The sequence below is a fragment of the Salvelinus fontinalis genome, chromosome 16, assembly GCF_029448725.1.
Source record: "Salvelinus fontinalis isolate EN_2023a chromosome 16, ASM2944872v1, whole genome shotgun sequence".
NCBI classification, from domain to species: domain Eukaryota; kingdom Metazoa; phylum Chordata; class Actinopteri; order Salmoniformes; family Salmonidae; genus Salvelinus; species Salvelinus fontinalis.
In genome coordinates this window covers 18,532,039-18,551,835 of record NC_074680.1, presented here as the reverse complement: position 1 = coordinate 18,551,835, position 19,797 = coordinate 18,532,039, and the positions used below count along the sequence as shown (strand labels likewise).

Genomic DNA, 19,797 nt, shown 5'->3' with positions numbered 1-19,797 from the left:
ACTAAAATATTAGACCTGATTTCCAATCCATTAAAAAATGCATTTTATATTTAGTTAGAAAATATTTGGGTCCAAATATAAAGGCCTATTGTGCTATAGGTGGGTTAAATGACATGGTAAGATGCTTCCTTGAAGCAAGCTTTCAATTGAAACACTTAATATTTAAGCTATGGAAATTACTTTTACATTTGATCGGCCTATATCCAAATCGCTTTTAAAAAGAATGTTAGTACATTTTAATAAATAAGAATACGATCTCAACAAGCATTTTTACATTTGGATGTGATACAATAAAATATATTTAGGCTATTTTACAAAACATTACACTTTTAGCCCACGAATTCTATCACTTCCTGGTGTATAAATATAATTGATAACGTACAGTGAAGCATCGTTTCATTGCTTCTAAATATGCAGATTTTATTCTGCACTGAAAGGCCTTTCAAAATAGCAATTTAATAATAACTAGCTGACCAACTATAATTAATTAATTGTATTATTATCATTATTATTACTAAATTATAATTATTTATATTATGTTGTATGCTAATTGTTCCTTCATTGTATGTAGGCCTATTTGCAGTTCGTGCAAATCCAAACACTAGGCTATGTAAATGTCATATTCAATTAGGTCAAATGCAACTAAAAAAGCAAAAACTAAAAAAATCTACTGCCAAGTTATCACTTTGGTAGGCCAATAGGATTTTCACAACTTGATTTAATTAAATTATTTATATTACATACATGGCTCTGCGTAAACTTTGTAATACTAATGCCAGTTTATGCCCTGTTGGCTATATGAAGCTCAAGAAAGCTTAAAAATGGCATTTGACACTTGAGTTCAAATTATTCTGCGGTAGCAGTAATACATCATTAGGTCGTTCATTATTTTACAAGTGCCCATTTGTAATTAGTAATTTGCCTTACCTTGAAAGCCACAGGGAGTGTCTTGTTGCACCTCCAGTGTGAGGGCAGCACGGAGCAGAGGAAGTTTGGGCTGTCCGTCCGGACCAGTTCGCCAGCGTGGTCTGACAGGACGTCCACCACATTCCTGGCCTCGGGTCGTGTCCTCAGCGGTCCAGGGGTGCCCATGCTCCCGCTGCCGTCTCCAATCTTGCTGCAGGGGAACGACGTGGAGGGCGGTGTGAACCGTCTGGTGGTGGTGGGGTCTACGGGAATATGCATCACAACAGCTTGGGTCACAGCCACTTCTCTAGGGGTTTTGACGAGTGTTCGGGGCTCTTTTTTTGAATATGTGTATTTTCTCGTTCTCTGACACTTGCTCCTTTGGTCTCGGCGAAGTCCAGTGGTTTACGCGATGATGGAGCTGAGCGCACGCAGCCCCCGGTTAATCTATCACTATGAGTCCTGGACTGTCCAGTGTGTGTAGTAGATGTTGTACCTTGCAGAGACGATAACGTTTAATGGTTGCGTGTTATATCATCTGCTCAGGATGTAGCTACCTGACAAACATCAAGTTGGTTTCTGTTTCTCACGGACTACAACAAAACCAAGAAACCGCAAACTCCGATCTAACCTCTTTCTCACTGTGCTCTGTTCTGGTTGCCTATGCTATGGCTCACTTTCTATTTTGCACTATTCAGCACTTGATGCGACGCCCCTCCACACTACAATTTTGGCCGCATATTAGAAAATAAAGGTCTAAGGCAAACTATAAAATCCAGTCGTTTTTGCAATATTCACGGAAGCTGACGATTCGAGTGTTGCTTGTTTGCGCTTCAACTTCACAGCAGAATTTTCTCAATCTTGTTTTAAACTCGGTGACTGAATGAGCTCCTTCAATTGAATTATGCTCATCGAGTCTCGCCAAAGTAGGCTACAGTGTACTCAGTAATTCACAGTTCTCGACGCAGAGTTTGAGACGCAGAAGTCCGATGGTTACACGCGGACGTCAAGTGAAGAAGTTTCTTTTTATTCAATGATTTTTGTTCTTCGGTATCAAATGTCCTGCCACTTGCCACATATTATCCTTAATGAAACTAAAAAGTATGTCGAGATCCCAAAACTATTTTCTTGTGAACTATTCTCTCTCTAGGTTGAAATAGGCGCTTGACTGAGTGGTGGTGCGAGAGTGAAGACTGCCGTGATATTATTTACTCGAGTCATTTTACTGTTTAGTGGTTGGAGTGTGCGGATGACTTCGACCAATGAGTCGCCTGGGTTGGGCTTTCTTTCATTAGACCAATCAACGTCTCCGGAATATAAGCGAAGTGAAGCGCTCTCTGCTTACTCTGTTATACACACACGATCTATTATTGACAGACTACGTATCTTGTGCTTTTCTACACTATGTGCTTAGTTGTTTTAATGTTTTGCACAGTTAGGCTACATTTATACTTCAAATTACTGCAACTGTTCTCATGCATTCATTATAGTGTTGAAATGACATCCGGCATCGCGGCTGTACGGTGAAGTTATAATGCTAAATAAAAGTTAGGCCTATTTGTTTATTGAAGATTTAAAAAAACGTCGGGTTATGATTGACCAGTCTTCCTTCTTTATGCCTATATATGACACCGGCAAAATTATATAGGCTACTACCTTCGAAGAAATAGAATCACATAATGCATCCTGGTTATATTAGCACATCACCGCAGTGTGTTTACATACAGTGTGAAAAGAAAACAATAATTCAAGCTGGCGCATTTATTTGGTGACTGCAGAAGAGACATTTAGGGAAACATATATCATTAATATTTTCATGATAAGTAGGCCAGTCATATAATGTAGCGTAGGTCTACTTATGATATTTTTATGGGTTTATACTCACTATTAGCAAAATGTGGTTTTACTAAAATGAATAGGCTGCTACTTCTGAATGCAGAATTGTCAATCAACTGCAATGCGCTATTTATCATGTCAGGAGTTCATGCACCATTCAAATGACATATGGTTTATTGATCAATATGAGTTGTGAAATTTGATATGATTTTCCCATCCTTGTCCCTGCAATTCACTCCTGCTTTTTCAGAGAACATCAAAGGCAGCTAGGGATGAATGTTTTTTGTTTAGTATTATGTAATATAGAGTAATAGGCTTGGGCTAGATTAAATGAACCGTAGTGGTGCTGGGGTTAGAGACCTATTGACATACTATGTGGAATTAGCAATATACTTTTTGTTCTCTTTCTTTTCCTTTTAAAATATTATTTGTTACTACCATATCCAGGGAAAGGGGTTGAATTAGGCTAATGATGAGTACTATAAATAAATAATATTGGCCTCCATTTTACACAATATGCATAGTAGGTGCATCTTTGTAAATATAGCCTATATAATTATATATAATTGTCTTATCACTTTCATTCGATCACGCCAAATTGAAACTAATAGGCTTACATAACAACTACAATTGTGCCAAGTACAGTAGCCACAGGCAATTATTAATTGGAATTCCATCCATTAACAGGTTACTATGTACTGCACAAGAAACGACACACCCTGTTCACTACTTCCCAGGCAATGATGGCTCGCAGGCGCTAGTTGGCGCAATTTGTCTTTGTCAAATGGACCTGCCTTCAGTACAGAGGGGGTCTGGAGAGAGAAACGGCATTTATACCATCAGAGAAATGAGAAATAACAACATATATACTATATGCCTGCACCAAGACGAGAAAATGTGAGTCATAGACGACCTATTATCACCTGTGTCGAACTTGACTTTTTTTTGTTGTTGAAAATTCATCAGAAATTGTACTCGGGATCCCAAATAATGACATTTACATTATTTTCTGAATTAAAGTATAGGCTTCTAGGGGGAAGTAAAATCACTTTATTCGTTTAATGTCACCTTTTACTTTCTAATCAAGTTATGAATAAATGTGTTGTTTTACTCCCATAGCCGATCATTTCGATTAAGGACGTGGATTTTGTTTTAGAATTTAGACTTTTTTTCCACCGCAGGTGTATGGAGGGATATTTCCCATTTTGTCCAACGCACAATAAATTATGGAATAAACAAAGATATGACTGTATAGCCCACATATCGAATAGCAGTTATTTAGTAAGCATACAAAAGTAAGCAAAAAACATTATGGAGTTTACCTACAATCACATTCGATATAGGCCTAGAGTACATATTAATACAAATCCAAAATTAAAATGAAATGTCAAATATTTGTGGATAACTTGTTTATTAAATCAAGAGGTATTTGATTGTTGGGGCTATTTTGTGGCGTTAAATGATCCATAGATGCACACAAACCACAAAGATATTAAAGACCGCTCCCATCAGAATTATGTCAGAAATGAATAACACAAAACACATCCAGGGATGGAATAATGCCTTGCAACGATTCATTGATGCAAGCTGTTACAATTTACCTCCCAAAGTGTGGGTCTAAGGTCAATTTATTCGCCTTCAATTTTCCAAAATACTGTTTAGTTGCAGGCAGTAGGCTGTATATTATTGCGTTATTGAAGTTAATTCCCAATGCGATTACTAATGTAGGTTAATAGTGTTTGATATATAAGTATGCATGACAATAACTAGACTACTCATAATTACACTATTTAAATGTACATTTAAATGTATTTTTCCCCCTTATGTTGAACATGCTAAGTGTGTGTGTGTTTGTTTGCGTGCGTGCGCGCGCGCGCGCGTGTAGCGCGTGTACGTTTCTTCGGTTGTTTATTTTAGATAGTAAGGAAATTGTGGTAAGGAAGGGATGGGAGTGGGTTTAGATGTACCCTTCATTTTCTTTAATATACTGGTGTCAGTCAGACAGATACGAAGCCAAAGTCTTGCGGGGAGAGTGGCGAGGGAGATGGGATGAGAAAATTATACACTCTTCACGCCTGCCAAGGCCGAGACCGTTAGGACGGAAGCCATTTTAAATCATATTTTAACAACACGAATTGGCGCCAAACACATTGATAACAATTATCACACAGCCATAGTCTGTCTATACAGTGCCTTCAGAAAGTATTCACACCCCTTGACTTTTTCCACATTTCGTTCTGTTACATACTGCCTGAATTTAAAATTGATTGCATTTAGATTTCTTAAATCACTGGCCTACACACAATATCCCATAATGTCAAAATGTAATTATGTTTTTCGAAAATTTTACAAATTAATAAAAAATGAAAAGCTGAAATGTCTTGAGTCAATAAGTATTCAACCCCTTTGTTATGGCAAGCCTAAATAAGTTCAGGAGTAAAAATGTGCTTAACAAGTCATATGGTAAGTTGTTTGGACTCACTCAGAGTGCAATAATAGTGTTTAACATTATTTTTTAAATGACTACCTCATCTCTGCTACTCTGTACCCCACACATACAATTATCTGTAAGGTCCCTCAGTCAAGCAGTTAATTTCGAACACAGATTCAACCACAAATTCCAGGGTGGTTTTCCTAAGCCTTACAAAGAAGGCCAACCATTGGTAGATGGGTAAAAATAAAGCAGACATTGAATATCCCTTTGAGCATGATGAAGTTATTAATTACACGTTGGCTAGTGTATCAATACACCAAGTCACTACAAAGATACAGGTGTCCTTCCTAACTCAGTTGCCAGAGAGGAAGGAAACAGCTCAGGGATTTCACCATGAGGCCAATGGTGACTTTAAAACAGTTACAGTTTAATGGCTGTGAAAGGAGAAAACTGAGGATGGATCAACAACATTGTAGTTACTCCACAATACTAACCTAAATGACAGTGAAAAGAAGGAAGCCTGTACAGCAGTGTTTCCTAAACTCGGTCCTCAGGACCCCAAGGCGTGCACGTTTAGGTTTTTGCCCTAGCACTACACAGCTGATTCAAATAATGAACTCATCATCAAGCTTTGATTATTTGAATCAGCTGTGTAATACTAAGGCAAAAACCAAAATGTGCACCCTTTGGAGTCCCCAGGAGCGAGTTTGGGAAACGCTGCGTACAGAATAAAAATATTCAAAAACATGCACTAAAGTAAAACTACAAAAAAAAAGTCAAATAAATGTACTTTATCTCCAGAATACAAAGCATTATGTGTGTGGCAAGTACAACACACAACTGAGTACCACTGTTCATGTTTTCAAATATGGTGGTGTATGCATCATGTTATAGGTCTACTTGTCATTTGCAAGGATTATGGAGTTTTTTAGGATAAAAATGTGCGGAATAGAACTAATCACAGGCAAAATCCTAGAGGAAAACCTGTTTGTCTGCTTTCTAACAGACACTGGGAGACAAATTCACCTTTCAGCAGGACAATAACCTAAAACACAAGGCCAAATATATAATATAATTGATTACCAAGATGACATTGAATGTTCCTGAGTGGACTAGTTTTTTTATTTTATTTTAAATCAGCTTGAAAATCTATGACAAGACTTGAAAATGGCTGTCTAGCTATGATCAACAACCAACTTGACAGAGCTTGAATCATTTTTAAAAGAATAATGTGCAAATATTGTACTATCCAGGTGTGCATAGCTCTTAGAGACTTGCCCAGCAAGACTGATTCTAACTTGTATTGACTCAGTGGGTTGAATACTTGTCTAATCAAGATATATTAGTGTTTTATTTGTCATATATATATTTTTTTCACAAATGTTAGAATGACAATTAAATCCATTTTAATGCCACTTTGTAACACAACAAAATGGGGTTTGAATACTTTCTGAAGGCACTTCTGCTAGGCGGTTGTCTAGAGTGCAGACTGCATAGTGATGTGAGACCTCAACGGGGTGAGCTGTCAGCAAACCTGTTTCTTTACGAAGAGAGAAAATTCTTAATTGCCACAACCACGCTAAATGACCTCAAAGATCAAGGCGTGTGGCTTTTGGAGAACAAGGGACATTTGTCTAAAACAGGTCATTCTTCTAATTATAAACTCATATGCCTAATATCTTCTGAGTTTATATCTGAGTAGTTAGAAAGTAACTATTCAACCAACTGTTAAATATAATAATAACTATAATAATATGATCTTAAAATGTAAATGCTATATGATCTTAAAATGTAGGCTAAATGCTATTAGCTGAAGCTGCAGGGTGCATATTTCAGGACCTCATATCTTCAAAAGTATCGCCTATCATTGTCCGCTATTTTGAGGCAATGAAAGAACTAAAGAGGGACAATGACATTGGCGACATTTCAGTCGTCCTCATGCCTCTGTTTATTATTAATATATGACCACACGACTAGCTACCCTGCGCAGCGGTAACACACGCTTCGGGTTCCTGTCATATTTATACTCCTACATTGCAACATGCAGTTTCTATAGTTTCAGCCACACAGACACTGAGGACGTAGCCTGTCGTGCCCCTGAACGATTTTTAATGATCCAAGTGGGTTCCGCTCCACCTCACGCAGAACTCCTGGAGGATGTCTAACCCCAGACCCAACTCACGCAGAACTCCTGGAGGATGTCTAACCCCAGACCCACCTCACGCAGAACTCCTGGAGGATGACTAACCCCAGACCCACCTCACGCAGAACTCCTGGAGGATGTCTAACCCCAGACCCACCTCACGCAGAACTCCTGGAGGATGACTAACCCCAGACCCACCTCACGCAGAACTCCTGGAGGATGTCTAACCCCAGACCCACCTCACGCAGAACTCCTGGAGGATGACTAACCCCAGACCCACCTCACGCAGAACTCCTGGAGGATGTCTAACCCCAGACCCACCTCACGCAGAACTCCTGGAGGATGTCTAACCCCAGACCCACCTCACGCAGAACTCCTGGAGGATGTCTAACCCCAGACCCACCTCACGCAGACGCTAGACTAGTTTTTACCCTCTACTTTTAAAACCCAGAGTTTTCAGCACTAGCCTCTATAGGCCCAGTCAAAACACTACATGCCTCCAGTTTGGAAAGAGTTTGGGGGGTTAGAGTAAGAAAGGTTAGGGAGAGCTCCAACCAAAATTAATAGATTCCCATTTAAGTTTCCTCCTTTAAATCATATTAACTCTTACTGTGAACTGCACACTGGCATATAAACCTCCAGCCCTTCTGTCCCCCTCTGTTTTCAAGAACTCAGAGCCATATTACCATCAAGGTTTTCAGAAGAGAAAGCACAGGCCTTTGAAAGCATCACACACTTTCAGCCCTTTCATTCCCACTTGAGGCATGGTTTCAAATGAGTATACTCAGGCCTGCCTTGCCCTACAGTCGCCAACCAACACCACAAACCATGGAAGATCAAGGGGAGTGGCAAAGTTTTCTTCCTCTCAATTTTCATATGGTTTGGCTAATAATGAGACAGAATGTAAAAGCTAATAGTTTGAATATCATCCCCATTAGCTGAGAAACCCACACAAGCCTTTGAGGTGTAAACCTATACCCGACGCTATCATGCCCGCCACCCAGCCATATCTCCCATGGCTGATGTCACTTTAAAGAGGCTCTGATGGGGAGACACTTTCAGATATGTGAGGAGATACAAAAGTGAAATGTTCATTCTCAATATGTATATGAATAACCACATAAACACACAAGCTATTTTCAGGCGTGTGCACATGTGCCATTGGAGGGGATCTTTTCTTTTGAAAAAGTGGGCTATGGGGCAATTAGAAATAGTTTGAGGTTAAATGATGACATAAGACAAAGATTTCTATCTTTAGCGGCTGTGGCGGTCGCACATTTCTGTACATTCACAAATTACAGGGCGAGTCTGGCCCTCAACCCACCGAACACATTCCTTCCAAAAAGTGTCTGCTCGAATTTCAGCCGGGGGTTTTCTGCTCAGTGGAAATATGAGTGTTCTGAATGGACGACTCCTATGAAATGGAGTTTTATTCCTCTTGGATTAAATTAGCTCTACATTTTGGATCAGGGTATTTTTTTGTACCAATGATGCATTCTGTGGTATACTTGAAATGCCAGAGCTGTTTACCCGCTGTCGTTTTTGAAATGCAGTTTGCTATGAAATGGACTTCTGCTGCTTGATATGACAAGAGTGTCAGTGATTAGTTTTCCAAGCATGACGTAAGTCATCAAAGCATTCTGTCCCTCGTCCCAAAGCCAAATCATATTGTATCATTTGGATGTTTACACACAGACTATAGAGAGACTTTTAGAAGTAATCCTTCACAGAGAGACTGGGTAAAGATTGTTTCATTTTGTATGGGGATTCTGAGCTCTGAATGCTGATGTTTTCTCAAATGATGATTATATAATGTGTCAGCACATTGCAGTTGGTGGTCATTGTTGTCCATTATGATGTAGACCAGCAAATAGGAACCACATTGCTAGTTTTTATCATACCTTCTCAGATCTAAAGTGTTAGCCAATTACTCCTTCATCATATGATGTTCCATTTAGCTGCTTCAGATACGAGCACCACTACTCCTTTATTGAGATTACACAATCTTTATTTTCTAATGACTTTAAACTAATTTGGGGTAAATCACAAATTGAATACTGTAGGCCTTCACTTGGGTATATGCATGTGATTCATGAGAAAGTCCTATTGGGGATCCGTTTAGGCAGTCAGAATATACACTGCTCAAAAAAATAAAGGGAACACTTAAACAACACAATGTAACTCCAAGTCAATCACACTTCTGTGAAATCAAACTGTCCACGTAGGAAGCAACACTGATTGACAATAAATTTCACATGCTGTTGTGCAAATGGAATAGACAAAAGGTGGAAATTATAGGCAATTAGCAAGACACCCCCAATAAAGGAGTGGTTCTGCAGGTGGTGACCACAGACCACTTCTCAGTTCCTATGCTTCCTGGCTGATGTTTTGGTCACTTTTGAATGCTGGCGGTGCTTTCACTCTAGTGGTAGCATTAGACGGAGTCTACAACCCACACAAGTGGCTCAGGTAGTGCAGCTCATCCAGGATGGCACATCAATGCGAGCTGTGGCAAGAAATTTTGCTGTGTCTGTCAGCGTAGTGTACAGAGCATGGAGGCGCTACCAGGAGACAGGCCAGTACATCAGGAGACGTGGAGGAGGCCATAGGAGGGCAACAACCCAGCAGCAGGACCGCTACCTCCGCCTTTGTGCAAGGAGGAGCACTGCCAGAGCCCTGCAAAATGACCTCCAGCAGGCCACAAATGTGCATGTGTCTGCTCAAATGGTCAGAAACAGACTCCATGAGGGTGGTATGAGGGCCCGACGTCCACAGGTGAGGGTTGTGCTTACAGCCCAACACCGTGCAGGACGTTTGGCATTTGCCAGAGAACACCAAGATTGGCAAATTTGCCACTGGCGCCCTGTGCTCTTCACAGATGAAAGCAGGTTCACACTGAGCACATGAGCATATGTGACAGACGTGACAGAGTCTGGAGACGCCGTGGAGAACATTCTGCAGCCTGCAACATCCTCCAGCATGACCGGTTTGGCGGTGGGTCAGTCATGGTGTGGGGTGGCATTTCTTTGGGGGGCCGCACAGCCCTCCATGTGCTCGCTAGAGGTAGCCTGACTGCCATTAGGTACCGAGATGAGATCCTCAGACCCCTTGTGAGACCATATGCTGACACATGCACATTTGTGGCCTGCTGGAGGTCATTTTGCACTCCTTTTGCACTCCTCACTCCTTTATTGGGGGTGTCTTGCTAATTGCCTATAATTTCCACCTTTGTCTATTCCATTTGCACAACAGCATGTGAAGTTTATTGTCAATCAGTGTTGCTTCCTAAGTGGACAGTTTGATTTCACAGAAGTGTGATTGACTTGGAGTTACATTGTGTTGTTTAAGTGTTCCCTTTATTTTTTTGAGCAGTGTATATCCCATAAAATGATGAATGAGTCTGTAACATCTCCAAAACCAGCAGCTAATTACTATGTAAGCATGACGAGCTGAAATAGTGCAGTCGCAGAGATAGACAACCAGCACATTCAGCTCATGCATCTTTAATCCACAGCCTACATGTTTTAAAAGGTGCGGAGTGTAGCCAAGGGCTTATTAAAGTAAAATAATGGCGGTTGGGGTTGTCTCTGTCTTGTGTCTGGGCACTACAGCTAGCTACAGTAACTGAGTGAAGACATTGGTTGCGATGAAGAGGCCAGTCAGATCACTGTTATCAACATACTCCGAGACATTTAACTTTCAGCACTTGAGAGAGAAATAGGACAAACACCAAATTGAGACTGCATGCAGAATTCTGCAAAAATATCCGCGGCGTACAACGTAAAACACCAAATAATGCACGCAGAGCAGAATTAGGCCCATGCCCGCTAATGATCAAAATCCAGAAAAGAGACGTTAATTTCTGGAACCACCTAAAAGGTTGCGATTCCCAAACCTTTCATAACAAAGCCATCACCTACAGAGAGATGAATTTAGATAAGAGTCCCCTAAGCAAGCTGGTCCTGGGGCTCTGTTCACAAACACAAACAGACCCCACAGAGCCCCAGGACAGCAACACAAATAGGCCCAACCAAATCATGAGAAAAACAAAAAGATAATTACTTGACACATTGGAAAGAATTAACCAAAAAACAGAGCAAACTAGAATGCCATTTGGCCCTAATGAGAGAGTACACAGTGGCAGAATACCTGACCACTGTGACTGACCCAAACTTAAGGAAAGTTTTGACAATGTACAGACTCAGTGAGCATAGCCTTGCTATTGGCAGACCTGGCTCTCAAGATAAGACAGGCTATGTGCACACTGCCCACAAAATGAGGTGGAATTTGAGCTGCACTTCCTAACCTCCTGCCAAATGTAAGACCATATTAGAGACACATATTTCCCTCAGATTACACAGATCCACAAAGAATTATAAAAACAAACCAAATTTGGATAAACTGCCATATCTATTGGATGAAATACCACAGTGTGCCATCACAGCAGCAAGATTTGTGACCTGTTGCCATAAGAAAAGGGCAACCAGTGAAGAACAAACACCATTGTAAATATAACTCATATTTATGTTTATTTATTTGACCGTTTAGTACTTTAACTATTTGAACATAATATGACATTTGTAATGTCTTTATTCTTTTGGAACTTTTGTGAGTGTAATGTTTACTATGAATTTTATTGTTTATTTCACTTTTGTTTATTATCTAGTTCACTTGCTTTGACAATGTTAACATATGTTGCCCATGTCAATAAAGCCCTTAAATTGAATTGAGAGAGAGAGAGAGAGAGAGAGAGAGAGAGAGAGAGAGAGAGAGAGAGAGAGAGAGAGAGAGAGAGAGAGAGAGAGAGAGAGAGAGAGAGAGAGAGAGACTCTCCTCTAGAGGGGGCTGCTGCAGACGTGACTAGGGGTGAGGTGACTGTACTGTATGTTCTCCTGTAGTAGTATTCATATACTCTCCCTCTGATACGCCCTAGCATGTGTGCAATTCTTCTAAAGTCTGCACTAAAACAGACAAAAAAAGTACTACACCATAACGATTGCATAATAATTCAAATTGGTAGCATGAAAATTATAGGTATACAAAGATCAATTGACTTGTCGGTAGTGTGACCTCACATTGACATGCTTTATCAATACCAGATCAAAGATGTTGTGTAAGAAATAGTTTCAAGTCGTGCGTGTTTGATTTAAAGGTTTAGATCAGGGTGTAGGGTTAACTCCGTGGTTAGACCCCACCCCTGTCACCCCTGTCCTTTAGTAGCAGTTCAAGGGGACACCTCCAGGCCTGCCCTGAGGACTCTCTCTGTGAACTCTCATGTCACCATTGGTCCGCCCTCACACATCATCTGTCGGGTACACTCGCTCCACGATGACAGTTAGAAGGCTGTGATGTGGTTATGCGTGGTGTTTATTCATTGGAAAGCCACTAAGAGTACCATTGGATGATAAAGTCACAAAAAGAGCTGTGTTATTATAGGAGCACGTTTGGTTGAGTTTTGATCTAGTTGGTTGCGTGTGAGTTGTGGGCCCTTTCTTGCCGAGCTAGCGGATCCAGTATGATGTCTTGTTGAGGGCAGTAGACTGATGACCTGAAGGCTGCCTCATCAACTCCGTTATACTGCCACGTCTGATTAGGCTTTGAACTATGTTTTGTATACATTGACGTCATTTTGTAATTGGTAAATCATACACTTCAACTTCTGCACTCTGCAAACTTGAAGAGACTTGTTTATCCTCCAAATAGGAATATTTAGCTTCATGGTGAAGTAGCAGATTGTATTTAGAGTGATCCTTACTTGGCCCTAACTGTCCATGACCTTAGTCTCTAAATGTGTCTCATGAATGCACCAACTCATCCATCTTTGAGGTTTTTAGTATGACTTGTAATCATTTCTCTTCTTTCTTTGTCTCTTTGTCTGTCTATAAGTTTGTCTGTCTGTGCAGGCACCCATCCCAGTGTTTCTTCCTCTCTCTGGTGAGTTCTTCTGATGCAAGGAAGGCAATCTGTAATCTGTAGTAATTGCATGTTGCAGAAAAACATTTTTCCGCTGTGGTAATCGCTGCAATATGTGCCTCGGCATTGCCAAAGTGACAGCAGCCCCACCCCCCCCCCCAACACACAGACGCACACACACACCCCCGACTGGCTGACTCACTCCGGCGAGCCTCAGCCAACTGTGTCCGGCTGCAGGAGCCGTGATCCTAGCCTCCTCTGGATGGGGGAGATACGGTAGACAGACGGCTGTAGAATACAGAGGAACTAACTGGCAGGCAGCACACCTGTGGCAGCAGCAGCATCACGCTACATTCACCTTCAGCAGCAGATTTATAGTTCCTCCCAGTGACAGTTTAACTGCCATACCATACCACTGCCAGAGCCCTGCCGGAGCCAGATCACAGCTCCAGCTAGCCTCAGCTACCACACGCAGGCTGAGGCCAGGGCCAGGGAACAGCTTGGGACAGGGAGGCAGCTCCAATTCTATGTCTGTGTGGTAGAGTATTCAGAATGTGTTTTGTTGCGCATCACAAAAATAGGCTAAAAGGATATTACGAACATACCGATATTCTGTTTCTTTGACAGTTATTCTTGCGACCAAATTCCCTTTTGTTACTTTCCTTAAAATTTGCTTTGCTTAATCATTGTTAATAGGCATAATTGAGCCACTGGTGAGGAAATTTGTGAATTGAGCTAAGGTCAGATAAAGGTAGATATGTCTGCTGCTTCGGGCTGGGATTGGGCTGTTGATGCATGTTTATCAAGCCATCGTTCACCACCACCACTCTACCACTCTAAAACTCCAACACTCCACCACTCTACCACTCTAAAACTCCAACACTCCACCACTAAAACTCTACCACTCTAAAACTCCAACACTCCACCACTAAAACTCCAACACTCTAAAACTCCAACACTCCACCACTAAAACTCTACCACTCTAAAACTCCAACACTCCACCACTAAAACTCCAACACTCTAAAACTCCAACACTCCACCACTAACACTCCACCACTCTAAAACTCCAACACTCCACCACTAAAACTCCAACACTCTAAAACTCCAACACTCCACCACTAAAACTCCAACACTCTAAAACTCCAACACTCCACCACTAAAACTCCAACACTCTAAAACTCCAACACTCCACCACTAAAACTCCAACACTCTAAAACTCCAACACTCCACCACTAAAACTCCAACACTCTAAAACTCCAACACTCCACCACTAAAACTCCAACACTCTAAAACTCCAACACTCCACCACTAAAACTCCAACACTCTAAAACTCCAACACTCCACCACTAAAACTCTACCACTCTAAAACTCCAACACTCCACAACTAACACTCCACCACTCTAAAACTCCAACACTCCACCACTAACACTCCACCACTCTAAAACTCCAACACTCCACCACTAAAACTCTACCACTCAAAAACTCCAACACTCCACCACTAACACTCCACCACTCTAAAACTCCAACACTCCACCACTAAAACTCCACCACTCTAAAACTCCAACACTCCACCACTAACACCACCACTCTAAAACTCCAACACTCCACCACTAACACTCCACCACTCTAAAACTCCACCACTCCACCACTAACACTCTACCACTCTAAAACTCCAACACGCCACCACTAACACTCCACCACTCTAAAACTCCAACACTCCACCACTAAAACTCCACCACTCTAAAACTCCACCACTCCACCACTAACACTCTACCACTCTAAAACTCCAACACGCCACAACTAACACTCTACCACTCTAAAACTCCAACACGCCACCACTAACACTCCACCACTCTAAAACTCCAACACTCCACCACTAACACTCCACCACTCTAAAACTCCACCACTCCACCACTCTAACACTCCACCACTAACATTCTACCACTAACACTCCACCACTCTAACACTCCCCCACTCTAAAACTCCACCACTAACATTCTACTACTAACACTCCACCATTCTAATACTCTAACACTCCACCACTCTAAATATCCACCACTCTAACACTCCACCACTCTACCTCTCCACCACTCTAACACTCCACCACTCTAAAACTCCACCACTCTAACACTCCACCACTTTAACACTCCACCACTAACATTCTACCACTAACACTCCAGGACTCTAACACTCCACCACTCTAAAACTCCACCACTCCACCACTAACATTCTACTACTAACACTCCACCACTCTAATACTCTAACACTCCACCACTCTAATATCCACCACTCTAACACTCCACCACTCTACCTCTCCACCACTCGAACACTCCAACCACTCTAAAACTTCACCACTCTAACACTCCACCACTCTAAATATCCACCACTCTAACACTCCACCACTTTAACACTCCACCACTCTAACACTCCCCCACTCTAATACTCCACCACTCTAACACTCCACCACTCTAACACTCCACCACTAACATTCTACCACTAACACTCCACGACTCTAACACTCCACCACTCTTACACTCCACCACTCTAACACTCCACCACTCTAATACTCCACCACCACCACACTAACATTCTACTACTAACACTCCACCACTCTAACACTCCACCACTCTAACACTCCACCACTCTAAATATCCACACTCCACCACTCTACCTCTCCACCACTCTAACACTCCACCACTCTAAAACTCCACCACTCTAACACTCCACCACTCTAACACTCCACCACTAACATTCTACCACTAACACTCCACGACTCTAACACTCCACTACTCTTACACTCCACCACTCTAACACTCCACCACTCTAATACTCCACCACCACCACACTAACATTCTACTACTAACACTCCACCACTCTAACACTCCATCACTCTAACACTCCATCACTCTAACACTCTACCAATCTAAAACTCCACCACTCTAAAACTCCACCACTAACACTCCACCACTCTAACACTCCATCACTCTAACACTCCACCACTCTAACACTCCACCACTCTAACACTCCACCACTCTAACACTCTACCAATCTAACACTCTACCAATCTAAAACTCCACCACTCTAAAACTCCACCACTAACACTCCACCACTCTAACACTCCACCACTCTAACACTCCACCACTCTAATACTCCACCACCACCACACTAACATTCTACTACTAACACTCCACCACTCTAACACTCCACCACTCTAACACTCCACCACTAACATTCTATCACTAACATTCCACCACTATAACACTCCACCACTAACACTCCACCACTCTAACACTCCACCACTCTAACACTCCACTACTCCAAAACTCCACCACTCTAACACTCCACCACTCTAGCACTCCAACACTCCACCACTCCACCATTAACATTCTACTACAAACACTCCATCACTCTAACACTCCACCGCTAACACTCCACCACTCTAACACTCCACCACTCTAACACTCCACCACTCCAAAACTCCACCACTCTAACACTCCACCACTCTAGCACTCCAACACTCCACCACTCCACCATTAACATTCTACTACTAACACTCCATCACTCTAACACTCCACCACTAACACTCCACCACTCTAACACTCCACCACTCTAACACTCCATCACTCTAACACTCCACCACTCTAACACTCCACCACTCTAACAATTCCACCACTAACATTCTACCACTAACACTCCACCACTCTAACACTCCACCACTCTAACACTCCACCATTCCACCACTAACGTTCTACTCCTAACACTCCACCACTCTAACACTCCACCATTCTAGCACCACCACTCCATCACTCTAACACTCCACCACTAACATTCTACTACTAACACTCCACCACTCTAACATTCCACCACTCTAACATTCCACCAATCTAACACTCCACCACTCTAACACTCCACCACTCTAACATTCCACCACTCTAACACTCCACCACTCTAACACTCCACCACTCTAACACTCCACCACTAACATTCTACTACTAACACTCCACCACTCTAACACTCCACCACTCTAACAATTCCACCACTAACATTCTACCACTAACACTCCACCACTCTAACACTCCACCACTCTAACACTCCACCATTCCACCACTAACGTTCTACTACTAACACTCCACCACTCTAACACTCCACCACTAACATTCTACTACTAACACTCCACCACTCTAACATTCCACCACTCTAACATTCCACCACTCTAACACTCCACCACTCTAACACTCCACCACTCTAACACTCCACCACTAACATTCTACTACTAACACTCCACCACTCTAACACTCCACCACTAACATTCTACTACTAACACTCCACCACTCTAACACTCCACCACGCTAACACTCCACCACTCTAACACTCCACCACTAACATTCTACTACTAACACTCCACCACTCTAACACTCCACCACTCTAACACTCCACCACTAACATTCTACTACTAACACTCCACCACTCTAACACTCCACCACTAACATTCTACTACTAACACTCCACCACTCTAACACTCCACCACTCTAACACTCCACCACTAACATTCTACTACTAACACTCCACCACTCTAACACTCCACCACTAACATTCTACTACTAACACTCCACCACTCTAACACTCCACCACTCTAACACTCCACCACTAACATTCTACTACTAACACTCCACCACTCTAACACTCCACCACTCTAACACTCCACCACTAACATTCTACTACTAACACTCCACCACTCTAACACTCCACCACTAACATTCTACTACTAACACTCCACCACACTAACACTGTCACGCCCTGAACTTAGATATTTCTGTTTTTCTATATATTTTGGTTAGGTCAGGGTGTGACTAGGGTGGGTATGCTAGTTTTGTATGTCTAGGGTTTTTATATGTCTAGGGTGTTGTCATCTAGGTGTATTGTATGACTATGTTGGCCTGATATGGTTCCCAATCAGAGACAGCTGTTTATCGTTGTCTCTGATTGGGGATCATATTTAGGTAGCCATTTCCTTGTTTGTGTTGTGGGATCTTGTCTACGTATAGTTGCCTTTGTGCACATTAGTAGCTTCACGTTTCGTTTGTGCTTTTGTTGTTTTCGTTTCTGAGTTTTCTCTTTGTTAAATATGTGGAACTCTATTCACACAGCGCCTTGGTCTCTCTCGTACGATGATCGTGAAAAACACTTCACCACTCTAACACTCCACCACTAACACTCCACCACTCCACTACTTTAAAACTCCACCACTCTAAAACTCCACCACTAACACTCCACCACACTAACACTCCACCACACTAACACTCCACCACTCTAACACTCCACCACTCTAACAATCCACCACACTAACACTCCACCACTCTAACACTCCACCACTCTAACACTCCACCACACTAACACTCCACCACTCTAACACTCCACCACTCTAACACTCCACCACACTAACACTCCACCACTCTAACACTCCACCACTCTAACACTCCACCACTCTAACACTCCACCACACTAACACTCCACCACTCTAACACTCTAACACTCTAACACTCCACCAAACTAACACTCCACCACACTAACACTCCACCACTCTAACATTCCACCACTCTAACACTTCACCACTCCACCACACTAACACTCCATCACTAACACTCCACCCCTCTAACATGTCACCACTCCACCACTCTAAATCTCCACCACTCTAAAACTAACACTCCACTCCTCTAACTCTCCACCACACTAACATTCCACCACACTAACACTCCACCACTCTAACACTCCACCACACTAACACTCCACCACACTAACACTCCAACACACTAACACTCCACCACACTAACACTCCACCACTCTAACACTCCACCACTCTAACACTCCACCACACTAACACTCCACCACACTAACACTCCACCACACTAACACTCCACCACACTAACACTCCACCACTCTGACACTCCACCACTCTAACACTCCACCACACTAACACTCCACCACACTAACCTCCACCACTCTGACACTCCACCACTCTAACACTCCACCACTCTACACTCCACCACACTAACACTCCACCACTCTAACACTCCACCACACTAATACTCCACCACACTAACACTCCACCACACTAACATTCCACCACACTAACACTCCACCACACTAACACTCCACCACTCTAACACTCCACCACACTAACACTCCACCACTCTAACACTCCACCACTCTAACACTCCACCACACTAATACTCCACCACAATAACACTCCACCACACTAACACTCCACCACTCTACCACTCCACCACTCTAACACTTTAACACTCCACCACTCTAACACTAACACTCCACTCCTCTAACACTCCACCACACTAACATTCCACCACACTAACACTCCACCACTCTAACACTCCACCACACTAACACTCCACCACACTAACACTCCACCACACTAACACTCCACCACACTAACACTCCACCACTCTAACACTCCACCACACTAACACTCCACCACACTAACACTCCACCACACTAACACTCCACCGCTCTAACATGTCACCACTCCACCACTCTAAATCTCCACCAC

The 19,797-nt window shown here is 42.4% G+C and overlaps 1 protein-coding gene across 3 annotated transcripts in view; it reads right to left on the bottom strand.

Annotated features, from left to right (window-relative positions):
• LOC129812764 (runt-related transcription factor 3-like) overlaps nt 1–19,797 on the bottom strand; it is an 85,660-nt gene that overhangs the window by 41,994 nt on the left and 23,869 nt on the right. For all 3 annotated transcript variants that reach the window (XM_055864612.1, XM_055864610.1, XM_055864611.1), the window contains exon 3: nt 928–1,169. In XM_055864612.1, coding sequence (XP_055720587.1) covers nt 928–1,169 — 242 coding nt within the window. The remainder of the gene's footprint in view (nt 1–927; nt 1,170–19,797) is intronic.